The sequence below is a fragment of the Leopardus geoffroyi genome, chromosome E1, assembly GCF_018350155.1.
Source record: "Leopardus geoffroyi isolate Oge1 chromosome E1, O.geoffroyi_Oge1_pat1.0, whole genome shotgun sequence".
In the NCBI taxonomy this organism is placed as follows: domain Eukaryota; kingdom Metazoa; phylum Chordata; class Mammalia; order Carnivora; family Felidae; genus Leopardus; species Leopardus geoffroyi.
In genome coordinates, this window is record NC_059330.1 from 41,235,436 (window position 1) to 41,261,928 (window position 26,493).

Genomic DNA, 26,493 nt, shown 5'->3' on the forward strand with positions numbered 1-26,493 from the left:
AAAAGGTGCCCCCGTGCTGGCAGGCTCCAGGGGGCCTGTGGTTTTACATCTGCTGGGTGGGCTGTGTGGGGGAGTGCTGATGGGACATAGCTTAGGGACAGACTGCTTTCTGAAGTGGAGTAACTTCATGGCTTCCCCTTCTCCTCCATGAAAGTCCTGAACTGCTCTGAAGCCCCTCCCTCCATCCCACTGGTCCGGGGTGGGGTAGTTGAGGCCAAGGGGAGCTGAAGGGGTGTAAACCGGATATGGACTTTGGTTTATTGGGAACTTGGGCAAACAGAAGGAGGAGGAAGGAGAGCCCACAGAGCAAAAACAGCTACTGTGGCCAGGGCTAGGCTGCGGCCAAGGTAGGAAGGCGGAGGGGATGGGTGACCGGGTCCTTGGCTTGGGGGAGGGACTTGTCCTGGGGTGCACACACCCATCCCTGTGCAGCCCAGAGGGTCAGCGGCTTGGGAGAAAACCAGACCTTTCCATTGACCTCTGGATTGTCGGCCTGGGGCTACTCCGGACGAACAGGAGGGGGTGGCGCTACCTTATCTGGGGCTTGCAGGCGGGTGGTAACCTTCCCTTAACCACCCCTCTCTCCCCCCATGCTTCTAGGGCCGGAGGGCCGCCGTCACGTTTCCTCTCCCAACCCCAGCATCGTGCCTCCCCCAGCTACCCCCGCCCCCCGACAGGTTTGCTCACTCTTAGTGCGGGAGGACACACGGCCGCCTCGCACCCGGTAGACTTCGGAATGAGCCTCCGGGCGGTGCACCGGGAGGCGAGGGAGAGGAGGGCCTGCGGCCGGGGGCGGGGCGGCCGAGGTGAGGGGCTGCGCACCCGATTCCGCGCGGCTGGCCGCTCCGAGGGGGCCGCCCTGGGGGGATGAGGGCGGGGCCGGGGGCGGGGCTGCAGGACGGTCTAGCCGGGACTGGGGCCCCTGTAGCTCAGCCCGAGCGCTGCGCACCCAGCCAGTCCGCCTGTCAGACCGCCTCCTCTCCAGCCGCCCGGCTTGCTGCCCTGCGGCGCCGGCCCTTCCTCATGCTGGCACCCCCGGCCTCCGAGACTGCGGTCCCCATGTCCCAGGCGGAGGCCGACCTGGCCCTGCGGCCCCCGCCGCCTCTCGCTGCCGCGGGGCCGCCCCGCCTCGGGCCCCCTCCTCGCCGGGCGCGCCGCTTCTCCGGGAAGGCTGAGACCCGGCCGCGCTCTTCCCGTCTCAGCCGCCGCAGCTCAGTCGACTTGGGGCTGCTGAGCTCTTGGTCCCAGCCAGCCTCACCCGCTCCGGAGCCCCCTGAGCCTCCGGACTCCGCTGAACCCGGCCCCGCGAAAAGCCCACCGCCTAGCTGCCCAGAACCCCCCGAGGGCACGTGGACCGGGGGAGCCCCCGCGAAGGCTGCAGACTCAGCGCGTCCAGAGCTAGCAGTCTCGGCAGGAGGCCCGGGGTCCCGGGAACCGCCGAGGGTCCCCGAAGCCGCGGCTCGGGAGCGGCAGAGGGAGCAGGAGGAAAAGGAAGACACGGAGACCCAGGCAGTGGCAACGTCCCCGGACGGCCGATACCTCAAGTTTGACATCGAGATCGGACGTGGCTCGTTCAAGACGGTGTATCGAGGGCTGGACACCGACACCACGGTGGAGGTGGCCTGGTGTGAGCTGCAGGTGCGGCTGGGCACCCCCTCTGTGGCACCTGGGATGGGACCCTTTGGAGGTCTGGGGATGAGAAACCTAGGGGACAGCAGCAAGGGAGAGATCTATTTTTCCAGTCAAATGTCTGGACACTCCTGCCCCACCTTGCTCTGATGATTAATGGATCTGACTGATTCTGGGCTGCAGAAGGAAAAACTGAGGCAGGGGGTACATGGAAGCTCCCCTATGGGTTGTGGACATTTTAACTTTGAAGTCTCTGTACTCAACCCTGAGAGGTGGAAGATAGGATGCTAAATCGGGAAGGGAGCCAGTTTGGGTCTGAGGGGGACCAATTTCCCTCAGTAGTAACAATCTCTTCCTTTCCCATTCCCCTTAGTACTGAGACACTCAGTGTGACCCTGGTCCTCCTCCTTCACCCTGGATCTTTGCAGATTAGGAGGCTGGGATGATGGAAGCTAGAAGCTGGGGCAGGGTCCTCTCCATTTCCAAAAGATTTAGAGTGGTGGTAGCAGGATGGGGCCCCCCCAGGCCCCTTCTGGAACAGACTTCTAGACTTCTCCACAACTGGGGGAGGGGGAGACAGAGAGCTCCAGCCCTGGCCTGAATCCAGTCCTTCTCATCTCACTGTCTACCTGGGCTCTCCCTTCCCAGACCCAAAGGCACTGAACCCAATGGGCTTTAGGGGGATGTTGGTGTGAAGGATTTCTTCTCATGGAGGGAAGAACCCAGTTAAATCTGGGCCAGCAGCAGCTTTGGGCAGAGCCTGGGTAAGGGTCCTCCCCTCCAGCCCTGGCACTGGGCTCGCCCCTTGCGCCTGCCAGTGGCGCGCCCTAGGCTGTAAGCCAGGCAAGGAGAGGCAGCCAAACCAATGGGGTGGGGGGGCGGGTGGGGAGGGATATGAGAGGGGGGCGGGACGGCCAGGGGCAGGGGGCGGTCTCCTGGTCCTGGATCTTTCTTTCTCTCTCTGCAACTCCCTCTGCAGCCCTCGGGCCTCCTGTCTGGATCTAGCAGTTCCCAGTTTCTGGGGCCAACCCCGTTGAGGGCCCCAATTCTCTGCCCGCTGTCAGCCTGCTGCCCGCCTGCTGCCTGCCCGCTGCCAGCCCCTGGGGCGTCCCCTCCCGCCCCACGGCTGGCCAGGGAGGCCACAAAGGCGCTATTGAGCTCAGGGCTCCTGGACGGGGCTGCATAAAGGCCCTTGTGTCCAGCGGGGGGTCCAGGGGCGGCCCCAGGCCCAGGATGGGCGTGTCCTTGCAGCAGCCGGAGGGGGCGGACCGAGAATTCGGGGTATACAGCTCCTTGGGCGAGCGATGACCTAGCCCCATTCGCGACCTAGGCCCTTCCTCGTTTCTGGGGGGGGGGGGGGGGGGTCCTGGGCCTGATGTGATCTTGACTCCCACCCATCCCCTACCCCCACAGACTCGGAAACTCTCTCGAACGGAGCGGCAGCGATTCTCTGAGGAAGTGGAGATGCTCAAGGGGCTGCAACATCCCAACATCGTCCGCTTCTACGATTCGTGGAAGTCGGTGCTGAAGGGCCAGGTTTGCATCGTACTGGTCACCGAACTCATGACCTCCGGCACGCTCAAGACGTGAGCTCTGCGCCTGGTGGTAGTGTTGGTTGGTGGGTGAACTGGTGGTGGGAGGTCCCCACTCCTTCTGGAACTTCTCCCAGGCTCCCCAAACTCCAGATTTAGGTCCAAAATCAGGCTCTCACCCACCCCTACTGCATCCCTGCCTTGGTGAGTGGCAGTGTCTACCCAGCACTCCAGCTGAAACTTGGGCGTCTCCCCAGATGCCTCCTTTGTCTCCGCTCTGTACATCCACCTTCTCCACCAGTCTGTCTCCAAGGCCCTTCTTAAAATGCCCCACTCTGCTTTCCCTGTTCCATGCGCTGCCACCTCAGTGGTCTGGAGCCCTGCAGCAGCCCCCTAAAGGGCCTTCCCCCACTCTGCCCTCACCTTTCGGAGCAGTCCTGTCTTCCCGCAGTCTGGTCAGCCTCTCTCCATTCCTTAAAACCCCTTAAAGGTTTCCCACCACCCTCAGGAAAAAGTCCACACTCCCTAACCTACTCACAAAGTCCTTAGGATTTAGCCTCCTCTTGAGCCTAAATTCTACAAAAACTGAATTCCCAGCACCTCCTCCCACCCTGCCCTATCACCGCCTGCGTGCCTTGGAGCACAATGTCCCCTCGGCCTGGAAAGTCTCCATCCCTTCCCCTTTTCACCCTTGAACCCCTACTCATCCTTCAAGATGCAACATAAAAGTTATTTCCTTTCCGAAGCCCTCCCCCACGCCCAAGGCAGTTAGTCATCCCTTCCGGCACCCCCACAGCCCCTTGGCGCAGCCTTATCTGTGAATTTATGCCTGACCCATTTTGTAATCTCGGGTCTACTACCACACCCCCGACTCAGTTTCTCTGTGGGGCGCACCGCGGACTGAGCTAGAATAATGCTGGGAGAAAATGTGTACCTGGCGGTGCCGGTGGAACTAGGGTAACTTCCCAGTGGGGGTCTCCCCCCCCCCCCCCCCCCCCCCGCCATGTCTCCGCCCCGACCCTGGCTCTGCGCCCCTCCCCCAGATACCTGAGGCGGTTCCGTGAGATGAAGCCGAGAGTTCTTCAGCGCTGGAGCCGCCAGATCCTTCGGGGGCTTCATTTCCTACACACCCGGGTACCCCCCATTCTGCACCGGGATCTCAAGTGCGACAACGTCTTTATCACTGGCCCTTCAGGGTCGGTCAAGATCGGGGACCTGGGCCTGGCCACGCTCAAGCGCGCCTCCTTTGCCAAGAGCGTGATAGGTGCGTTCCTCCAGGAGATCCTTGCTATTCCTACCTCCCCCGCGTTAGAAGAGACCCTGGGGGCCCACTCTCCCCAACAGGGTCCTTGGAGTTGCACGGAGTTACAAGAGCATGGGGAAAGTGGGGAGACTTATGGCATCCTCTCTGCCCCGCACCCCTCCCACACACACGGTGGGGAAGGGTCCGTTACTAGCACTCCAGAACTCGTGAGGTTGCTCTCCCTCCCCGTCCTCCCCCCTCCCTCCCACCTAGCCTGTGGTACGCCCAAGAGGAAAGAGGAAGCCAGAGAGAGGCTCTGCAGCCTAATGCCTGCTGTGGATCCTACAGGGACCCCGGAGTTCATGGCCCCGGAGATGTACGAGGAAAAGTACGATGAGGCGGTGGACGTGTACGCGTTTGGCATGTGCATGCTGGAGATGGCTACCTCAGAGTACCCTTACTCCGAGTGCCAGAATGCCGCGCAAATCTACCGCAAAGTCACTTCGGTGAGAGGGGACGGGGAGGGGAGACAATTCCAGATCTCCTCCCATTTTCCGACCCTTACCAGCCCGCGTCGATGCCCTTTCCCTTAAAGAAAGCAGGCTAGACGCAAAGATGCTGTGGTAAACACTGAAGGATATTGGATGCACACACGCCCTATCCCCTTACTAGCTGTTTAGAATAACGATGTCTGTAGCACTCTCTAGAGTTTGCAAACGATTTCACATCTGATCTTTCACCCGCAGCGTGAGCAGGGCGTCTCGTCCTGCCCTGCGCTTTACAAATGGGAAAACTGGCACACTGGGAGACTTGTTCAAGGTCATACTGTCAATACTTGGGCTGGGATTTGAAATCAAACCGTCCAGTAGCTGTCGCGGTGCCTTTGCGATTGCATGCTCTGCTGCCCCAGACGGGGTGAGGGGCAAGCAGAGAGCTGGGGCGCAGAGGCCTGGAGGCCTCATGCGCCCCTTTCCTCTAGGGCACAAAGCCGAACAGCTTCTATAAGGTGAAGATGCCTGAGGTGAAAGAGATCATTGAAGGCTGCATCCGCACAGATAAGAACGAGAGGTGGGGTGGAGGGGGCAGGGTGGGGGTGGATTCAGGGGCCGGGGCAGGGGTGGGGGGACGGCGGCAAGGCTCGGCTCACCGCCGCACTTCCGCCAGGTTCACCATCCAGGACCTCCTGGCTCACGCCTTCTTCCGCGAGGAGCGCGGCGTGCACGTGGAGCTGGCGGAGGAGGACGACGGCGAGAAGCCCGGCCTCAAGCTCTGGCTGCGCATGGAGGACGCGCGGCGCGGGGGGCGCCCGCGGGACAACCAGGCCATAGAGTTCCTGTTCCAACTGGGCCGGGACGCGGCAGAGGAGGTGGCGCAGGAGATGGTGAGCAGAGGACAGACTGCCCTGCGCCTGGGCTTGTGCGCGGCCGGTCAGTGCCATGCGGGTGGGGCGCCAGGGTGGTGGGAGGGGCACCCAACCTGCCCCTCTCAGAGCGTCTGGTAAGTGTCCCCCTGGCCCGCGCGCCTAAACACACGCACGCCCCAAGTGCGGGCTCGCTGCACATTTCCTTTTCCAGAGCAAGCCCTGGGTCCTCCAGCCTGCCTTGCTCTGCTTCCTGCTGCTCTGATTTCCCTGGAATGCTCTTCTCTCCAATTTATTTATTTTTCTCTTTTCCACCCCCCGCCTTTGTTTTTTTTTTTTTTTTTTTCTCCCCTCTTTCTTCCTCCGTGCTCAGAACCAGGAATTTCAGGAAACCTGTCCCCTCTAGGGTCAAAATTAAATGCTTCGTTCCAGTTCAACCAGTCCTCCATTACAGGACCCACCACCATTGGTCCTGTTTTATACCAGGATACACTCCTGTCTCTCTCCTCCACTGGACTATAAATTCCTTGAGGGCAGAGACTGTGTTCTATTGATTTTTCTATCTCTGACAGTGCTCGGCACATGGTTGGAGCTCATTAATAATCCCACATTTGTACATGGCTTAGAGCACTTTCACATGCATTCGATTGTTGTTACCAACCCTGCCGGGAGTGATTTTATCCTGATGTATTGATGAGGAAATGGAAGCTTCAGAGAGGTTGAATATCTTGTCCAAGGTCCTGAGCAAGTAAGTGGCAGAGCTGGATTTAAACTCAGGCTGTTCAGATCTTAAGTCAGATCACCCTGCCCCACCTCCCTTACATGTGCTGCAAAGTTTGAGATGAATAAGGAGTTGATGAACAGAAGCTGCCAGCGCAGGACAGGCATACATGGGAGAGAGAAGATGCAGGACTGTTTAGGAAGGCCTGAGAAGGGGAGAGAGTATGAGGTTCTTGATAGAAGAATGGCAGTTGAAAGTGTGGGGATCCTCTGTGGTAGGTCTGGATAGGGAACCCGAGAATGTGTTTTTAAATGTAGCAGAACAGGTGTCCTTAGCACAGCTCAAACCTGACGTAGGATCAAATCTTGATCCATTATGTACAGGGATTCTTTTCTTTTTTTTTTTTTTTGTTTATTTATGTATTTATTTTTGAGAGAGAGAGGGAGAGAGAATGCATATATGTTGGCACACAAGCTGGGGAGGGGCAGAGAGCGAGGGAGAGAGAGAATCCCAAGCAGGTTCCACACTGTCAGCGCAGAGCCTGACATGGGGGCTTGAACTCATGAACCATGAGATCATTACCTGAGCTGAAATCAAGAGTCAGATGCTTAACTGACTGAGCCACCTAGGTGCCCCCCACTTTTTATTTGAGAGAGAGAGAGAGAGGGAACAGAAGGAAAGGGGCAAAGAGAGAGGAGGAGAGAGAGAATCTTCAGCACGTTAGGCTTGATCCCATGACCCTGAGATCATGACCTGAACTGAAATCAAGAATCAGCTGCTCAACCAGCTGAGCCCACCCAGGTGCCCCAAACAGGGGATTCTTGATGATGACACACTATTGATACCTTTAGTTGGGAGACTGTCCTGTGTATTGTAGGATGTTGAGAAGAATTCCTGGCTTCCACTCACTAGATGCCAGTAGCACTGAGGTGTGACAACTACAGGTGTCTCCAAATATTGCCAAATGTTCCCCCTTACCCCTGAGAGCAGTTGATCTACTAGATAACCATGAACTAGTCACGGCTTTACTTATTTCTAAGACAGGGCTAAGCCCACTTCAGAAGGTTGTTGGGAGGATTTAACGATGATAATGTAAAGACTTGCCAGTTAATGGACACAGTGCATGATCAATAAATATTAGTGTCCTTTCTCTAGGAGAAATATCCCGAGGCCTCAAGAAGGTGTCCTGATGGGTCTTTGAGTGGAGTCCTCACCTCAAACCGTGCTCCTCACCCTCTTAACTCCAGGTGGCCCTGGGTCTAGTCTGTGAAGCTGACTACCAGCCAGTGGCCCGCGCAGTACGTGAACGAGTTGCTGCCATCCAGCGGAAGCGTGAGAAGCTGCGCAAAGCTAGGGAGTTGGAAGCCCTCCCCCCTGCACCAGGACCCCCACCAGCAGCTGTCCCCAAGACTCCTGGTCCCCCCAGTGTCTTCCCCCCTGAGCCTGAGGAGCCAGAGGCAGACCAGCACCAGTCTTTCCTCTTCCGCCATGCCAGCTACTCATCTACCACCTGTAAGCCACCCCTGACCTTGGGATATGGGATGTGACCTAGGTCCCAGAACCCTTGGCCTCTGCCCCCGCCCCACCCAGAAGTCCAATCCAGCAGCACTGTCACTTACCCTGCCTTCCACAACTAGCCACGAAGCTCCTTCTGGGAAAGAACTCCCACAGCTCCAGGCCCCTTCTTGCTCAGGCAGCCCCCCCCCCCCCACTCTGCCACCCTTTATTTCCCCTTTTTTGATCCCCTCCCTCCCCCACCAGCGGATTGCGAGACTGATGGCTACCTCAGCTCCTCCGGCTTCCTGGATGCCTCAGACCCTGCCTTTCAGCCCCCTGGGGGGGTGCCATCCAGCCCCGCTGAGTCCCATCTCTGCCTGCCCTCGGTGAGAGGGGGTCACGTGGGGGGCTCCCAGACATTCCAAGCCTGTGACCTATCTTTCTCCTTGTAAAACCCAACCCCATGACCTAGCCCCATGTCCCTGGAAATCCACCACTCTGTCCTCATCTTCCTTAATTCCCTCTGCCTAGTACCCCCAGCATCCTCGACACCATCTCCCTGAACCCCTACAATTGTCTTCCTCTGACCTCGTGAACCTATTTCCCATTTCAGGCTTTTGCCCTGTCCATTCCACGTTCTGGCCCTGGCAGTGACTTTTCCCCAGGAGACAGGTAGGTTCTGGTAGGGGTTGGGGGGCAAGGGTGAGACATATGGCGGGTCCCAGTGTCCATTCTGACACTCCTACCTCCTTTTTCTTTTCTAGCTATGCCTCAGATGCAGCATCAGGTCTTAGTGATGTGGGTGAAGGGATGGGACGCATGAGGAGACCCCCAGGGAGAAATCTCCGGCGTAGACCCCGATCCCGGCTTCGGGTCACTAGTGTAAGGAAGGGGCATAGGAGATGGGGAGTAACCTACGGGACCGGGAGGGAACTGTCAGGGGCGGGTGAGGGAGGTCAGCCAAAAAAGGGGAGAACAGTGTGTGACTGGTACCACAGAGGCAGCCAGTCTGGTTTCTAATCTCAGACTTTGGGGGCAGAGTCTGCTTCTGTCCAGTTCCAATCTGGCCACTGTCACTTGGTTGGAGTGGGGCAGGGGCACGTGATGAGGACAGAGGGCTTGACCTCCTCTCCTCTGCTGACTTTGAATCTGAAGGTCTCAGACCAGAATGACAGAGTGGTTGAGTGCCAGCTACAGACGCACAACAGCAAGATGGTGACCTTCCGATTTGATCTGGATGGCGACAGCCCGGAAGAGATTGCGGCTGCCATGGTGAGGGGGGAGGGAGAGGAGGACAGAGTCTTTGGGTCTAGGGCAAGAGTCTCCCTCCGATGTCCCCTGGTACTGAACTATCCCTTCCTCCCACCCAACAGCAAGGGTTTTTAAAGCATGATGACACTGAAGACATCTGCTCTTGGTTTGAGGGCAATTTTTATTTATTCAGTGAGGTTGGGATCCTCAGCTAGAGCAATTTCAGACTAACGTAGGGTACACACAGATGCTGTGGTGAGGTACACGCTAGACACATGATACTGTGGCCATGAGTAAAGGGTGGTCTGGGGGCAACAGGGAGAAGTAGAACTTATTTAAGTCGTGACAGATGGTTAAGAACAGCAGTGAAGACTGAAAAGGGCAGGTCTAGAGGAAGTACAGCATCAGGACAGGCATGGAAGCAGGGAGTGATTTGGAATATGGGGTGGGGGAGGGGGGCTTCATGAGGAGACCACTGTCACTAGAACTAAGAGTTCCTCTAGGAGACTTGTGGAAGCGAGGTCGGGCATGTGGAGTAGGCTCAGATTATAGACAGTCTTAAGAGTTAGATGGAGTGTAACATGGTGAGAATAGGCTTTAAGAAGACCATTCTGCCATGGGAAGTGGGAGAGGGTCGGGGGTAGGGAATCCAGTTGGCAGATGGATACACGAAGCCACAAATGGTCCAAGGAGAAGATGGATTATGGGGGAAGAAAAGAAGAAAAGGGGAGCATCTGAGGGTTGTTTCAGGAAAATAAGTTACTCTGTAATCCAGTTTTTTATTCTATTTTTTTAAGTTTATTTATTTATTTTGAGAGAGAGAACGAGCTTGAGTAGGGGAAGGGCAGCGAGAGAAGGAGAGAGAATCCCTTGAGGGCTCTGCACTGTCAGCACAGAACCCAATGTGGGGCTCGATCCCACGGACGTGAGATCATGACCTGAGCTGAGATCAAGAGTTGGACGCTTAACTGACTGAGCCACCCTGGCACCCTTCCAGACATTTACTGATGTAATACAATACAAATAATAGATGCTCAGGAAACGTTTGCTGAGTTGAAATGATAGGGAGTTAGGGAGAGAGGATATCATGGGCAACTTGGAGCGTGGAGAAGCTAGTGGGAGTAGACCGTTAAAGGAGAGAGGAAGCTGGAAAATGAAAGTAGATGTTCTTAGGGGTCATGATGAGCTTGAATGACAGAGAGGCAGGCAAGATCCTCCCTGGGAGCACAACATGGTCAGGCAGGCCTGGAGGCAGAAGTGTCAGCATGGAAGGGAGAGTGAAGGGAGACGAGCTTGAGAAGCCAGAGGCAGAGAGGGTCTGAGAGTGGGTCTCAGTGGATACCCCCATTTCTGGGATGGGTGAAATAGGTCATCAAAGGACACAGAGATGGAGCCTGAGAGGTAGGAGGAGCCCCAGAAAATGTTAGGGAAAACTGAGGGAAAAGAGTTTCAAGGAGGTGATGTGGGGTAAAGCCTGAGGCGAGCCCACACTGACTTTTGTCAGGAGAAGGTCTTTGTGCGAAACCAGCTTCCCTGGAGTGGGGGAAATGGATGCCAGCCTCTGTGGTGAAGGAGTGAGGGGAAGGCGAGAAGCATCAGGCTTCGGGAACTCTCTTTAAAGCTTCCCCTCCATCATGTCACTCACCTTGCATCCAGGACAAAGACAAAATATCACTCGGCACACCGGCTTATCATCTTCCATCAAGCCACTTGACCCTTCAAGAATCTTTCCTCCGGCCACACTGGTGTCTGAATGGTCCCCTGATGAGGCTGGCTGCCTTTCCGCTTCTGCCTGCTCCATCTCCTCAGGGGTCTCTTGCCTTGAAAGGCTTCTCTACGAGGCTTTCAAGCACACTCAGATCCCACACAGCCAAAGAGACCCCTCCCCCTGACCACAGGGGTCACCCTCCACGAGTCTACAGCAGACTTGGGTCTGCTCTTCCTGCTGTTTGTCCCTACATTTTTTTTAAAGCTTATTTATTTTGAGCAAGAGAGAGAGAGAGAGAGAGAGAGAGAGAGAAAATCCCAAGCAGGCTCCATGCTGCCAGCACAGAATCCAATGCAGGGCTTGAACTCATGAAACCCTGAGTTCATGACCTGAGTCAAAACCAAGAGTTGGATGCTTAACTGACTGAGCCACCCAGGTGCCCCCTTGCCCCTACATTGTTAATGGCTGCCTGTGGCTACAGAGTAAGGTCCCAATTCTGGAGCATGGCCCTTTTTTTTTTTTTTTTTTTTTTTTAAGTTCTTTTCTTTTAATGTTTATTCTTGAGAGAGAGACAGAGACAGCGCATGAGTGGGGGAGGGGCAGAGCCAGAGAGGGACACAGAATCCGAAGCAGGTTCCAGGCTCTGATGTGTCAGCACAGAGCCTGACACAGGGCTTGAACTCACAAACTGGGAGATGATGACCTGAGCCGAAGTCGGATGCTTAACCGACTGAGCCACCCAGGCACCCCTGGAGCATGGCCTTTAAAACTCCCAGCACTCCCCGCTCTGCTCTGGTCTTGACTGTTTTGTGAATGTGCTATGTCCTCTCATACCTCACAGCTGTTAATTCATGCCATTCTCTCTGCCCTTCTCTTCCCGACGAACAGCATGGAACAGAGGAAAGGGTGGGCTTTCACTTAAGACCCGAGTTCAAATTTCAGCTCTGTGATTTACTGATTTGGTGAATTGGGGCAAATTTCTCAAGCTCTCTGAACCTCAGTTGCTCATCAGTAAAATGATAGTACTCATTTGGCAAAGGTGTTCTGATATGATATGTAATTTATGAGAAGTGAGATCACATATGAGATATGAAATTATACGAGAAGTGTCCGTACATGGTAGGTCCTCGATGAAGGGTTGCTTCGAGGCTCAGCTCTGTGTGGCCATCCCAGCTTCCCTTATTCCCCCTGAGTGGCATGACCTGCTCTCTCTTTGGAATGGCATTTAAAAAAAATTGTGGCAGAAAACACATACCATAAAATTTACCATGTTAACCATTTTTAAGTATACAGTTCAGTGGGGTCAAGTATATTCACTTTGTCGTGAAACAGATCTCCAGAACTTCTTCATCTTGCATATCTGAAACTGTACCCATTAGACACCTCTCCCTATCTGCTGGTATTGCATTTGATCTGTACCTTGACCACAGTGCCTTTCCTACCACGGACTGACTTGCAGTAAATCGAGTTGTGTAGATATGTGTCTCTTCTACTAGATCTGGGACTTCTTCGGGACTAGGACTTTGTTACATGCTTTTCTGCATTCCTCACCTAGAATAATGTACCCGTACCCACAACAATGCCTGGCACATAGTATGTGCTCCAGTGTTTGTGAAATTGAATGTTACATTTACCGTTTATTGCCTTATTTTCACTTAGTGTGTGTGTGTGTGTGTGTGTGTGTGTGTGTGAGTAAGCCTGCATGGTTTATGAGCCCTATGAGAGCAGGAGTTATGTCCAAAAGCATATGATGCAACCATGGGAAGAACTCAGGCTCTGGCTTTAGACAAGTCTGGGGGCAAATCCTGTGATGTTAGGCAGACTGAACTTAACCTTTTTGAGCATTGGTTATCTTAACTCTGAAATGGGGTTGTTGGGGCACCTGGCTGGCTCAGTCAGTAGAGCATGCAACTCTTGATCTTGGGGTTGTGAGTTCGAGCCCCATGTTGGGTGTAGAGGTTACTTAAAATTAAATCTTTTTTAAAAAATCAATAAAATAAAATGGGGTTGTTAACACAGACCCGAGAGAGCTGTTGTTGGTGTTAGATGAGCTCAGACATGTAAAGCATCTGGGCCATGATGCATCCTAGGGATGTTAGCTCCTGTCCTCTAAGGTGTATTTCTCCTCGCACCACATGGTGCCTGGCATACAGTAGATACTTACTGAATACTTATTTTAGGTGGGTGGTTGGCAGAGCAGTGGGGTAAAGGGTTGGTTTTTAAAAACTTTTTTTTAATGTTTATTTATTTTTGAGACAGAAATACAGAGCCTGAACGGGGGAGGGTCAGAGAGAGGGAGACACAGAATCTGAAGCAGGCTCCAAGCTGTGAGCACAGAGCCAGATGCGGGGCTTGAACTCACAGACTGAGATCATGACCTGAGCTGAAGTCTGATGCTTAACTGACTGAGCCACCCAGGCGCCCCGAAGGGTTGGTTTTTAAAGATCAGTGCAGGGGAGAGAGATGAGTGAGATAACAGCCCTCTGTCCCCTTCCTGCTGACCCTTGCCAGGTGTATAATGAGTTCATTCTGCCCTCGGAGCGAGCCGGATTCCTGAGCCGCATTCGGGAGATCATCCAGCGAGTGGAGACCCTGTTGAAGAGAGATACTGGCCCTGTGGAGGCTGCTGAGGACCCCCTGGGCCCCCAGGTCAGACCTCTTAGATCATCTTCGGTGGGGGGGGGGGGGGACAGACTCTCTGCTCCAGACTTCATTACTCTCTGCCAACACCAGCCCCCGTGACTCTAACTCCGTCATCTGTGTGACCCTAACACAATGGTTCTTACCCCATTTGAGTATCTGATGAAAGCCATGGGCCCTTGTTCTAGAAAAATGTGTTCAATGCATACTTTTCTTTTTAACTCATTATTCTGGTAGAATTTCAGACTTACAGAGAGAAGTTGCAAGAATTGTACAAAGAACTCCTACTCTTTGCCCAGATTTGCCAACTATGACTGTTTTGTCATGTTAGCTTTATTATTCTCTTCTTCTCTCCCGTCTCTGTATGTATGTGCACATATTATTTTTTTCTGAACCATTTGGGAGTGAATTGCAGACATCATACCCCTCTACCTGTAAATATTTTAGCACATGCACTTTTGAGTCCCTTGAAACTCCTCTTTAGGCTCCTAGAAGTTCATGGGCCCTAGATTAAGCCCTGGCTGAACTGCCATCTAAGACTCAGCTCTTCCCCACTGTGACCATGGGCCCCTTCCTCTCCCTCAGGTGGAGCCAGCACCATTGCCTGCCCTCTCTGACCCCCTCCCAGACCCATCCCGTGGTATGTACTGCATTCTGTCCCTACTCATCACAACCTTTGCAGCTGCTCCTGGGAAGGGCTTAGGGATTGGGGGACAGGGAACTCAGCACACCTTTCTCGCCAGCAGAGCTCCAGAGCAGCACCTCCCTGGAGCAGAGTTGCTGGGCAGCCTTCTCCACCTCGCCGTCTTCTCCTGGAACCCCCTTGTCTCCTGGAAACCTGTTTTCCCCTGGAACTCCTGTCTCCCCAAGTCCCATTTTCCCCATCACTTCTCCCCCATGTTGCCCCAGTCCTGTCCCATTCTCCCAAGTCTCTTCAAATCTCTCTCCACAGACCCTCAGCTCCCCACTGGCATTCTCCCCCAGTGCTGCCCAGCTCCCTGGCCCTCCCTCTCAGTCTCCGCCGAGTTGCCTTCTCCCTTCTCCACCTGCCTTCTCTCCCAGTTGTTCTCAGGTCACCATTACTCCTCCTTCCTTTCCCCACTGCCCCTCTGCTTCCCCCCTTCCCTCCACCACAGCAGCCCCTCTCCTCTCTCTGGCTAGTGCCTTCTCACTGGCTGTGATGACCGTGGCCCAGTCCCTGCTGTCTCCCTCACCTGGGCTCCTGTCCCAGTCTCCTCCAGCCCCTCCTGCTCCCCTCCCTAGCTTGCCCCTGCCCCCTCCCCCTGCTCCTTGTGGCCAGGATAGGCCTTCACCCCCAACAGCTGAGACCGAGAGTGAGGTGAGTAGGAAACCAAGAGGGATGGTTAGGGGAGCTCCACTCTGGATCATTTCCCTTCTCATGGACCCACACTTTGCAGGTCCCACCGAATCCTGCTCGGCCACTCCTGGGCGAAGCCAGACTAGCGCCCATCTCTGAAGGTGAGGCCTCTGACCACTCACCTTCCCCTGCCACCTTCCACTTCATACCCTGCCAATTTCTCTCCCTTCTTTCATGACTCTTTCCTTCTCTCTCGACAGAGGGAAAGCCACAGCTTGTGGGGCGTTTCCAAGTGACTTCATCCAAGGAACCAGCTGAGCCTCTACCCCTGCAACCAACATTCCCAACTCTCTCCAGTTCCCTGAAGCCTCCAACCCCTCAGCTGACCTCGGAGAGCTCAGACACAGAGGATAGTGCTGGAGGCGGGCCAGAGGCCAGGGAGGCTCTAGCCGAAAGTGACCGTGCAGCTGAAGGCCTAGTGGCTGGAGCTGAGGAGGAAGGGGACGATGGGAAGGAACCCCGAGGTGGGGGCAGCCCCCCACCCCAGAGCCATCCCAGCCCAGTGTGGATGAACTACTCCTACAGCAGCCTGTGTCTGAGCAGTGAGGAGTCAGAGAGCAGCGGGGAGGATGAGGAATTCTGGGCTCAGCTTCAGAGTCTTCGGCAGAAGTGAGTCTGGGGAGGAAGGATAAGAGGTGGACTTGGGAGAGCAAAGCATGTGGCTAGCCCTCATGGTCCTGGTGCTTCCTCAGGCACTTGTCGGAGGTGGAGGCACTACAGACACTACAGAAAAAGGAAATTGAAGACTTGTACAGCCGGCTTGGGAAGCAGCCCCCGCCGGGTATCGTGGCCCCAGCTGCTATGCTGTCCAGCCGCCAGCGCCGCCTCTCCAAGGGCAGTTTCCCCACCTCCCGCCGCAACAGCCTGCAGCGCTCTGAGCCCCCGGGCCCTGGTGAGACCACAGTAGCCAGGCTCCCTTCTTTCCCAGGTCCCCTTCCCTACTGATCTGGCTTTCTTCCAGGCCCTGGGGGTCTGCCCCTTGGTTTGGGGGCATTAGCCCCCCTCTCCCCGTGGCCCCTTCCTTCACTCAGTGCTCTCCCTCCCCATCCTGCACCCAGGCATCATGCGAAGGAACTCCCTGAGTGGCAGCAGCACCGGCTCCCAGGAGCAGCGGGCAAGCAAGGGGGTGACATTCGCCGGGGATGTTGGCAGGATGGTGAGGGCGGGCCCAAGGGAGGGCGAGCCCAGGGAATGGTAACTGGCTGCAGCTTCACCCTTCTCCCATCCTGAAGGTTTCGTCAGTGTTTTTTCTTTTCCCTCCAGTGAATTCAGAACAGAAGCCATGTGTCTCTCCCATACCAGGGCCCATGATGGAGTTCGTGCTCTCAGAATCTGCTGACCAACACAGCTCCGCAAGAAGACCCCAGTACTGAGGAAGTAGAAGGCCAAAGGGGCATGGAGAGTGCTGCTCCATTAGAGGGAAGAGCCAAACACAGGGAATGATTTACTGTGTAGAAGGTGTCAATTCTGCAGCCTACCATCCTCATTCCTCCACCTCCCCAGCCAAAGGTCAACCACTAAGCAATTCCACTCAAGCCCTAATGCTTCTAGAGAGCACACTCCCAGCTGAACAAGTGTAGGGCGTGTACTCACATAGAATTGGCAACAGTCAATTAAAATGGCGAAAACTAGGAATCTGTGATTCTGACTCTGTTGTGTCTTAAGAACTGGGAGTAAAGGCTTGTGGGGTAAGGCAGGGGAAAATTTAGAAGGGACTCTCCTCACAATGGGAGCAAGGCTAGAAGCTGCCCCGCTTTCTGGCTTCCTGCCAGCAGTTCATGAGGAAACTGCAAGATCAACCAATGATGCACTTGCCCAAGCTAAGATCTCATCTAGACCCCACCTTAGGCCTACAAAGCAAGGTCCAAGTGGAAATTAAAAGAATTTTAATTCCCTCATCTTTCATCTACACCTCTCAGAACGGGTAAAGGCAGGAAAGTTGGGAGTAGGGGTGTATTGTTTTTAAGGGTAGAGGACAAAAGAGTGACCTTCCCTCCCTGGACACATAGTTTGGTCTCACACAGCCCAGTGACCTACCATGATCTCTCCCTTAAATCAGATGGAAACATCTCATGGAAAAAAGTAATTCTAGTTAAACATTTACAGCTCCCTGGGGCAATGCCACTGCTGCAGCTACTGCTTGTGGAGCTTTCCAGCATGGTCATGCCATCCCTCAGCCTCAACACACTCATCTTGGCTCCAAGAGAGGTGACTCAGTTTATTATTCTCAACCTAACCCCATCTTTTCCACTTTAGGTTCCAACACCACACAGAGCTGCCACCCCACCCCTATAACAGCTAAGCCCCTGGGAGGTGGAGAAGGTAAACCACAAAGTTAGAAAGACCGAGAAAAGCCAAGGTCAAGGTTGTACAACTCTCAAATAAGGAAACATACTATAAGAAGGGCTCAGTGACTGGACACAGTGAGCATGAAGTGGCCAATATTCCCTTGACCAGGCCAAACGCAATAAATCCCTGGCTTCTTGGGCTCATTCATCGTCCAAGGTTGAGGCCAGCAATGCTGTGTGCAGGCTTTGATTTCCACAGGGTCATGGGGCATCATCCACCATGTGAAGGGGCTCCAGCAGGTTGGAGATGCATAGTGCCCATCTGGTTCAGGGTCCCGATGCCCTCTCCATGGCTCGGGCTCGGGCAGCTTTGGCCTCGTCCTCCAGCTCATCTAGGAAACGCTCCTGGGACACGGAGTAGAAGGTGTAACCATCTGGGGAAGTGGGTTCAGGAAACCACTCGGAGTATGCACATTGCCTTTTCCTAGCCTTGTTCCACCACCCTTGTTATTCTCTCACCCTCCCAAATCAGTGATTGGATCTTCCGCCCTCTGCTTTTCTGAGCCTTGATTATTCCGTTATTATTGACAAAGCATATTAAAAGAGCATCTTACAGTGACAAAGTAAGGTACATTAAACGCTTGGCTCAGCATCAGGAATGGCCAAGACTTTCACGGCTCTGGCTCTTTTTACCACCCCCACACTACCTAGTACTCGCCACTGTTCCCCTGTCTCTGCCCCCATATGCCGTCTCCTGAGCCTACAGTTTGAACGGATACAAATAGCTAACACCAGGGCCCCGATGCCCAGGCCGGTCACGATGTTCCGGGTCCGCCGCTGTGGTAGAGTCTTCTGCCACTGGGCGAGCTGCACCTGCCGCATGAACTGCAGCTGCGCGGGAGTCAGCTTCTCTCGAGTTGGGTCGATGCGCTGAGCCACGGGGGCCTTTCCACTCTTAGCATCGAGAGAATCACCAGCTCCTGGCGCCGCCATGTTGCCGCTCCGCCCTTCGTAGGCCCCCAAGGCGCGGGGCTTGCTGGGAATAGCCGTCCTTGGCCGCAGCAGCGGACTCTGGGAATTGTAGTCCGCGTTTTCTTTCGCGAGGGGAGGGCGGCTCTTGGCTTTAGGGGAAGGGGGTGGGGGGGTGGCAAACCAGCCGAGCTTTCTGATTGGCTGAGGGGTCCGTGGCCGTTAGGGCGAGAAAGGGCTGTAGAAGGCTCGAGGCAGTGGGGGAAACTGGGTTTTCCTCAGACTTGAGGTGAAGACAAGCACACAGAAGGGGACGAGGAGTCCCAGACAGAGTGTGGCGGAAGACTCTGGGGTGAAGCTAAGGGGGTCGGTTTATGGATCCCGTGAGCCGTCCGGGTGCCCCCAAAGGCTTCTGAAAATGCAGGAACCTGTGAGGTCAAGATTGGCCTCCCTCAGTGACTTTCAATTTGGAGCTGTTGCCACAGAGATGATCGAAGACGCTCTGCTTCACCTGGCGCAGCAGAACGAGCAAGCCGTGCAGGGGGCTGCCGGCCGGATGGGCAGCTTCAGGGAGACCCGGATCGTGGGTGTGGACCCAGGGCCCGGGAGATGGTTTTGTGGGAGACTGGGGCACCTGTCTGGGAGGCACCCCAGCCTGGAGGTTCTGTTTGCCTTCTTCATTCAAATAAGTGTTGTTAGTAACCACTATATGCGAGGTACAGGGGATACAGTGATGAACAAGATAACACCAGCACCCTACCCTTGATTTCAACCCATGTAGAGTGCTTCTCCACACCGCTTGGCACAGAAGGACAAAATAGAGATTCAGCCCCTGCTTTCAAACCATGCCTAATCTTTAGAGGATATTAGAACAAATCTGTAAATGACCAGGTACAGGTACTGTTAGTTAAGTGACATAGCAGATAAAAGAAGCTTTCTGGGGATGGAAAGGAGCGATAGTGTGAGGTGAGGTTAGGAAGATTTAAGAGTGTTCTCCAGGCATGGTAGACCTCAAAGCAGGATGAGGTTTTGGTTGATGAAGGTGGAGGAGGGGGGCAGCATTTCTACCAAAAGGGGCTAACCTGAGTAAAGCCATGGAAACAGGGAAGCTTAGGGTGAGTGTGGGAACAGTGGTTAAGTCCAGGTTGTCCAGAGCATGTGGAAGAGGAGTTGAAATTAAGACCAGAAAAGTAGTTTGGAGACATTCCATATGGGACTTTGAATGCCAAGGGCCGGGGTGGGGGACTGTTTATACTTGGCTTAGTAGGAAAACAAGAAGGCATTGAAGGTTTTCAAATAGGGGAGTGATATGCCTGTAACCTTCCCCCTAGAAAAAGTTATTTTGGCTGCGATATATAGAATGGAGTGGAGTAGGGAGAGATAGGAGAGAGGTAGACCAGTAGGAATCTTCTGTCACTAGTTTAGGCAATAGGGCAGAGGGAATGACAGGGGAGGATGGATTAAAAACATTTCAGAGACAAAATCTTGGGTTCTGCCGTGGGTGAATTTAAGAGGTGGAGAAGGCAAAGAAGACCATGCCAAAGGGTTGAGTCTAAGAGAATGGGAATATAGTGGTGCCATTAAGAGAAATACATACATCTAGTAAAAAATAATAAAACAGGGCATGACTTTTTTTTGTGAAAGAGAACAGCTTTGGTTTCAGATCCACTGAGTTTCAGGGGCTTGTAGAACCTCTAAAGGAAGGTTTCTAGTAAGATGTTTAAAAAAAAAAAGTCAGAAGAGAGGTCAGAACTAGAGATAATGGTTTTGGAGTTATCTCCATAGTGATACTGTTGAAACTGGTAGAGAATGAGTCTGAGAGGGAGAAAAGAGAAGCAAGTCAAAGACATTTCCTCCCTTGGGAAACATTTTGTGTTCAGGCAACTGGAGTAGGGAGAAGAGTCATGAAGGAAATTCTTAAAAATAGGGAGATAGGAACAGAACCAAGGCACCTCTGGAAGCCAAGAGGAGAGTTTCAAGAAGGATGATGGTCAGCAATTTCAGCTGCCTCAGGGATATGAACGACGGGATTGAAAGTTGCAAAAAGGTGATGATGTTTAACAGTTTGGACCTGTTTTCTGGCCTTTGAGACCATCATTTCGGCAAGTTGATAAAAGTAGAAGCCAAACCACAGAACGTCAGGGAATTCACGAGGAAGTGGAAGCAGCAGGTTTAAGCAAAGGCTCTCAAGAAAGTTAACAGTGATGCAAAACTAGCTTAAGAGGATAGAAGGGGAGGGTCTTTCAGGTAAATGATGTATGTTTTTAAGTGCTGGAGGGAGAGCCAGCAGGAAGGGAAAGCGTAACCATCACCTATTGCATCTAACCCTAGCTCAGTTTGCTTGGCAAATTAGAAAATAGAAACAACTGCCCAGATACTTCAGTCCCAAACCAAACCCAAACAACTACACACACACACACACACACACACACACACACACCGAAGAAGTAAGGCCTAACCTCCAGCAAACAAAAGGACTAATAACACACAGTTCCGTGTGCTAGGGTATTTTGCTTAATTGCTTAAACTAATTATCTTCTGCATTGGGCACTGCTAGCAGGGCTTTAGTTTCTATAACAGCCAGGTTTTGTACATATGTGTAACATGTGTTGGGCAGACTGTTCAACTGTCTTGCGCCAGCTTAACTTTTATGTGCCTAAGAAAGGCAAATTTTCTCTGAAGACACATGGTCATTTGACTATGCATAATTCGTTGCTAACCAGTGCTAAAAGTCCCAAGTTCTGTGGGAGCTTTCTTTGTTGAGAACTAACATTTACCCTTGTTTCCACCCTCTGATGATAATGCAAACTAAATAGAATTCTATCTGGGGCTGTTCTTTCAAAGAGAAACAGAGGCGGCCTAAGATTTTGCCAAGGTATCTTGCCCTTCCCATCTTCCCAATGCCCTTGCCCCCCTCACAAAGTGGGCTGTGGTCCCTGACGTAGGGGAGATTTCTTCAAAACAAGCCACTCCCCAGTAACAAACTTGCTCCTGCGGACAGGCTCAGCCACTGCAGATTTACCCAACAAACTGGTGGTGGAGAGATGGTGTCCAGCTGTAAGGTGAATCCTGTTTGTAAAGCAATGGGAGTTCTCCAGAGGGTGGTTACTAAACAAACACTGTTACGAAGAGTATTGAAGCTCCAGGAGGGACTTTTCTGTTCCTGTCAACATTCCACTGAAAACAGAATATAGGGGTTAGGGTTTTTATCCATCCAAGAATCTCTCTTGAAGCTAGAGGTTCCCAGCATGGTGTAGAGGCCAACTGGACCAGCTGGTATGTTTGTGTGTAGCTGGCCAAGCCTTTTATCAGCTGAGACCCACAGGAAGGCTCAAGGGTCACCAAGGGGGCTCTGTCAGCTTGGATCTGCCTGTTGGCAGGAAAGGGAACTAAGCTCAGCTTGTGTTGTTCCAGTCTCCCCCTTCTCAGCCCCTGACCCTCTTCCCTCGGCCCCCTCGTGGCTTTTACACAATGCCAGGAGTTCACGGAGTGGTTTTGGTTGCACCTTGTGAATTAGGCTCTTCTTTCCTGTTTTGGCAGAGTTTGTTTTTCTCCTGTCTGAACAATGGTGTCTGGAGAAATCCGTGAGCTACCAGGCTGTAGAAATCCTAGAAAGGTAAAGCCCTGAGCATAGGTCTTTGTGAGTGGTACCTCTCAGAATAGCTAATGTCTCCAAGTCTTAAAAAAGTACAGTTGTCCCTTACCATGAGACCTGGTTTTACACCCTCTGTTACTTGCAAATGCACATGTCTCACCAAGGGACTGATATTGGAGAGGAGGAGATATAGCATAGTTTGATAGCACAAACTCCCTTTAGTTTGAGTGAGTGCGGATGGTTTACTCTCCCCTGCCCTTCCTTACAGGTTTATGGTTAAGCAGGCAGAGAATATCTGTAGGCAAGCCACGACCCAGCTGAGAGAGAAGACGGAGCCTCAGAATTGGAAAGCTCTGAAAGAACAGCTTTTCGACAAGTTCATCCTGCGTCTTGTGTCATGTGTTCAACTGGCGAGCAAACTTTCCTTCCACTACAAAGTAAGGAACTGGGGTCTCTCATGGGCACCTGAATGTTAGGAGAAACCAGCTCGTCCAAAGGTGACTGTGAGAAACCTGCTCCTAAGCTAGGTGTTACTACTCCTGTGGAAATTCCAGAGTGTGATTATGCTTCCTAGGCATACCTCCTACACATGCACAAACACACACACACACACACACACACACACACACACACACACACACAGTCACACAGAGGCAGTTATTAAATAGCCTGAAGTTCTGTTCCCAAAGTATAATTGCTGGACAGATGCCATCATTCATACAGGTCACCTTTCCTCCCCTTGGACTCAAGGACAGTTTACATAAGGTGCCTGAATTACCAACAGACCTATCAGTATTAAAGACAAATGGTCACATTTATAGGGGATAAAATGTTTCCATACCCCTACCCAATGCCTGTATAGTAAAATACCATTCACTCAACGAATGTTCACTGTCTTCTATGGGCAGATGCTGCACTAGGTGCCATGGGTACAACATTAAACATATTGCCTGCGATCTCAAGGAATTTATTATCCAATGAGAGAAGACATGCAGGCAAATAATGTGGGAGAGTGCTCTGATTAGTGTAAATACAGATGGCTATGAATGTACACCCACAGCCTTGGAGAGTCAAGGAAGTATATTTAGAGACCATGACTTTTTGAAGGGGGTATGGGCAGGAGATGGGAAGGTCCTTAAAAAAGATGGAGAGGAGTTAAGGAAAGTGGGGAGAGAGGAGGGGGAGGAAAGGGAGATCCAGACATAGGAAACAGCACGCATACAGGCCTGGAGAGCTGGACGGGCTCAGAAACTGTAAGTAATCCTATATGACGGCGTGGGGGCGTAAGGGGCAATTACTAAGAGAGAAGACGCGATGAAGGCATGGGCTGGATTGTGAAAAGCTTTGTATACTGTGCCAAGATGTATGACCTTTATTCTGACACCCTTCTCTTCCTCTCACTGTTTTGTTTTTCTTTGCTCAGATTATCAGCAACGTTACAGTCCTCAATTTCCTCCAGTCTCTGGGGTATGTGCACACTAAGGAGGAACTGCTGGAGTCAGAGCTTGATGTTTTGAAGTCCCTGAACTTCCAAATCAATCTGCCTACTCCCCTGGCATATGTAGAGATGCTTCTGGAGGTTTTAGGTACTTTATTACGTGCGTCAGAGAATATGGGTTGGAGTCGCCCATAGAAGGCAACAAGAATGTGCCCAGAGGTTTGGAAGCCGTGGAAAGAACCTGCCAATGAGAAACAGCAGGAAGTCTGGGGTGGGGGTGGGGGGGGGAGCAGGAAGACTGGGGACACAGTCAAGTGTCCCCTCTGGTACTTGTCAGGGAAGGAAACTCAGGTCTCAGCACCTGGCTTCTATTTGGACTCACTAGGCACTCTTGCTGTAGGATCAAAGAGGTGATTTTCTAGAGAGGTATGAGATAAGATGGGAACAACCAAATATACGCTTATCTGTATATATACTGTAGATGGAGATTTCTCTACCTCTCCCTTTATCCTTTTTTTCTTTAACGTTTATTTTTGAGAGAGAGAAAGAGAGAGAGTGTGGGGGGGAGGGGCAGAGAGAGAGGGAGACACAGAATCTGAAGCAGGCTCCAGGCTCTGAGCTGTCAGCATAGAGCCTGACATGGGGCTCAAATGCGTGACCCGCAAGATCATGACCTGAACCAAAGTTGGATGCTTGATGGACTGAGTCACCAGGCACCCCTCCCTTTATCCTTTAAAATTGACCTCCTGGGGCACCTTGGTTTAGGCTCAGGTCATGATCTCATGGTTTGTGAGATCAAGCCCCATGTCGGGCTCTACACTGGCAGCACGGTGCCTTCTTGGGATTCTCTCTCTCTGCCCCTCCCCTGCTCGAACGCACACACTCTCTCTCAAAATAAACATTTTAAAATTGACCTCCAAAAAAATAAAAATAAAATAAAATTGACCCCCCAACTAAAGAGATTTCCTACAGAACTCATTATCATTAGCTCAAGAGCTTTATGTCACATGACAACGGTGATTACGGTCAGAGAAGATGCACTTAATGTTCTTTACCATGCCCACACTCCATCTAGGATACAATGGCTGTTTGGTCCCAGCCACACAGCTGCATGCAACCTGCCTGATCCTGCTCGACCTTGTCTATCTCCTGCACGAACCCGTATATGAGAGCCTGCTCAGGGCTTCAATTGAAAACTCCATACCCAGTCAGCTGCAAGGGTAAGGCAACTCCTTTAGGGTAGGCCTCTTCCAGAAATAGCGAGTTAGGAACATACCTCGAGAACATACCATGGGAATGGAATTTCCCCAGTAAGGCATCCAGGCCACAGATAACCTGCACAGGTTACCTGTTTTTAATTAACTTCCAGTATTGCTTGGATGCAGATGACTAAGCCCAATCAGTATTTCGTTTTAAATTTAAATGACTTCAGGTAATTAACATGCTTTCTCTCTTAGTTCTTCCTTTATGGCTGCTTAAATTTGAGATTACTGGACGGCCCTTATAGTCACAGGGCTGCAACTTGGACAAAAGTGTTTGATTACTGTGAAGTCAGACTGGTAAAAAGACTCACGGTTACATTTGTTAGGAAGACCGATGGGACAACAAAAGGCCCATAAACGAGTCAGAAGGCTCAGGTTTTAATCCCAGTTGGGCTGGGGAGGGGGTCAATTAGCTATTATTTGGCCATTTCCTTCCATATCTCAAAAAGTCCAAGATGATCAACATAAACAACTCTTAATTGAAGTTCCATGACCCTCGGGTTTGGAAGATCAAATTTCATTCTAGCTCCAAAATTAATATGGTTTTAATCACTCAGGGAAAAGTTTGTTTCAGTGAAGGAAGACTTCATGCTGTTGGGAGTAGGAATCATTGCGGCAAGTGCTTTCATCCAAAACCATGAGTGCTGGAGCCAGGTACGCACCACTGAGCAGGACCAGCACGGTCAGAATTCACTTAATAGAAAGCATTCTCCCATCAGTTAAAGGAAAAGAAAAGACAACTTCTAAATGATAAGTCAAGACCCAGGATTAGGATGAATAAGCAGGATTTGGGAGAGGAAATGCTAGAGTAGGTCTGAAAAGCGCTCTCCAGTTTTTCCCTTATGGAGCTGGAAATGGAGGTCTGTGTTCAGCTCGTTCATTTCCCTTTCTGACAATATCCACTATCATGTTCAAGTCCAATAAGTATATCGTCCCAAATAGAAGACAGTGTCAAGGCCCAAGTGTCCCATTTATATTTCACAGACCTTATCTCCAGCACAATGAGATGTCTAGCAGAAACTTTCCAGGCTAACACTATCAGGGTAAAGGTATCCATCCTAATGTAATTTGGCCATTGGCAAACACTGGGATCTGGATTTAATCTTCTCGGTAAACTCAGAGAAATGAAAAAATTTACATCTGGCTTGAGAGAACAGCATGAGCGATGTGTCTGTGCACTAAAACACGTGGAGATTATTTAGTAATAAAAAAAAAATCCGTCTATTTCTGAAGGTTGTGGAGCATTTGCAGAGCATCACTGGCATTGCCCTGGAAAGCATCGCTGAGTTCTCTTACGCAATCCTGACTCACAGCGTGGGCGCCAACACTCCAGAGCGACAGCCTGTCCCCCCCCACCTGGAGGCCAGAGCTCTGCGGGCTGCCACTTCCTCCAACACGTGAGGTGGGCTCCACCCGCCAAGTATTCAACAGCCTTCACCACTGCGCTTATCCCTCCTTTTGTTTACTCTTCAACTCAGGGTACAAAAGTTCCAAGTATCTTTTGGACTATGTTTTGTGTTCCAACTTCATGTGCACTTTTCTGCATCGGACAAAGAGTTAAAGTTGACAAGTATGTCTTTTTGTTGTATCAGACTGAAAATGTCAAGGAGCTGGGAGGAGACAGAACATTAGTGAAGTTGGTTCGTTTTTGTTTAACAAGGTATTTATAGCTTTTCCTTAACTGTTCATTTCACTGAAAGAGAACATAGGATGTGGAAATTAGTGTTAACCAGGGGCTTGAAAACCGAGACTGTTTGGGTGACCTTGACTGAGCATCAAGGAGGCAGCCTTTATTTCCCCTTAAAGTTAGTTTAACATCTCTGTTCTGTCATTGACATGTACACAAATAGGGCTTCCTCCACAGCTGTCTATTGCCATTAGTCTTTTTTAAAACTAACACCAATCCATCTCTAAACATGTTTCAACAGAGCTTTCACATACCTGCACTTGAACTCAATACTCCCGGGATACAAAGTGCTCTA

General features: G+C 52.1%; 3 protein-coding genes across 12 annotated transcripts; 2 read left to right on the plus strand and 1 right to left on the minus strand.

Moving 5' to 3' along the window:
* Window positions 1-6: 6 nt before the first annotated feature.
* Window positions 7-16,594, plus strand: WNK4 (WNK lysine deficient protein kinase 4). Of its 9 annotated transcripts, none has more exons than XM_045488969.1 (19): window positions 7-1,638; window positions 3,043-3,215; window positions 4,205-4,425; window positions 4,753-4,910; window positions 5,384-5,472; window positions 5,569-5,785; window positions 7,733-7,997; window positions 8,247-8,368; window positions 8,596-8,654; window positions 8,747-8,864; window positions 9,138-9,254; window positions 13,453-13,590; window positions 14,167-14,221; window positions 14,325-14,920; window positions 15,000-15,060; window positions 15,160-15,568; window positions 15,652-15,851; window positions 16,018-16,115; window positions 16,262-16,594. In XM_045488969.1, exons 1-19 carry the CDS (start codon window positions 868-870, stop codon window positions 16,268-16,270), a joined length of 3,876 nt encoding a protein of 1,291 aa, XP_045344925.1. In that variant the 5' UTR covers window positions 7-867; the 3' UTR covers window positions 16,271-16,594. The 9 variants fall into 9 exon arrangements, with proteins under 9 accessions (XP_045344925.1, XP_045344930.1, XP_045344927.1 ...); XM_045488974.1 differs by having other exon boundaries at window positions 16,018-16,073; XM_045488971.1 differs by having other exon boundaries at window positions 14,328-14,920.
* Window positions 16,595-17,157: 563 nt separating this feature from the next.
* On the minus strand, window positions 17,158-18,281 carry LOC123603759 (cytochrome c oxidase assembly factor 3 homolog, mitochondrial). The gene is made up of 2 exons (XM_045488992.1): window positions 18,027-18,281; window positions 17,158-17,681 (listed from the first exon to the last, which is right to left on the minus strand). The coding sequence occupies exons 1-2, from the start codon at window positions 18,238-18,240 to the stop codon at window positions 17,575-17,577; spliced, it is 321 nt and encodes a 106-aa protein (XP_045344948.1). The 5' UTR covers window positions 18,241-18,281; the 3' UTR covers window positions 17,158-17,574.
* Window positions 18,282-18,377: 96 nt separating this feature from the next.
* Window positions 18,378-26,078, plus strand: CNTD1 (cyclin N-terminal domain containing 1). Of its 2 annotated transcripts, XM_045488986.1 has the most exons (7): window positions 18,378-18,803; window positions 21,757-21,832; window positions 22,080-22,248; window positions 23,235-23,397; window positions 24,325-24,469; window positions 25,069-25,165; window positions 25,745-26,078. In XM_045488986.1, exons 1-7 carry the CDS (start codon window positions 18,635-18,637, stop codon window positions 25,910-25,912), a joined length of 987 nt encoding a protein of 328 aa, XP_045344942.1. In that variant the 5' UTR covers window positions 18,378-18,634; the 3' UTR covers window positions 25,913-26,078. The 2 variants fall into 2 exon arrangements, with proteins under 2 accessions (XP_045344942.1, XP_045344943.1); XM_045488987.1 differs by lacking the exon at window positions 21,757-21,832 and having other exon boundaries at window positions 18,701-18,803.
* Window positions 26,079-26,493: the final 415 nt, after the last annotated feature.

Bases quoted from the DNA above. Each gene is read 5' to 3' on its own strand.
- WNK4 (XM_045488967.1), top strand. From the start codon at position 868: ATGAGGGCGGGGCCGGGGGCGGGGCTGCAGGACGGTCTAGCCGGGACT. The intron at 14,222-14,324 runs GTATGTACTGCA...CTTTCTCGCCAG, and splicing joins CCTCCCAGACCCATCCCGTG to CAGAGCTCCAGAGCAGCACC. The intron at 15,852-16,222 runs GTGAGACCACAG...TTTTCCCTCCAG, and splicing joins CTCTGAGCCCCCGGGCCCTG to TGAATTCAGAACAGAAGCCA.
- CNTD1 (XM_045488986.1), top strand. From the start codon at position 18,635: ATGCAGGAACCTGTGAGGTCAAGATTGGCCTCCCTCAGTGACTTTCAA. The intron at 18,804-21,756 runs GTGTGGACCCAG...CTGTTTTGGCAG, and splicing joins CAGGGAGACCCGGATCGTGG to AGTTTGTTTTTCTCCTGTCT. The intron at 25,166-25,744 runs GTACGCACCACT...CTATTTCTGAAG, and splicing joins ACCATGAGTGCTGGAGCCAG to GTTGTGGAGCATTTGCAGAG.
- LOC123603759 (XM_045488992.1), bottom strand. From the start codon at position 18,240: ATGGCGGCGCCAGGAGCTGGTGATTCTCTCGATGCTAAGAGTGGAAAG. The intron at 17,682-18,026 runs GTATCCGTTCAA...CCACTTCCCCAG, and splicing joins GGCCCTGGTGTTAGCTATTT to ATGGTTACACCTTCTACTCC.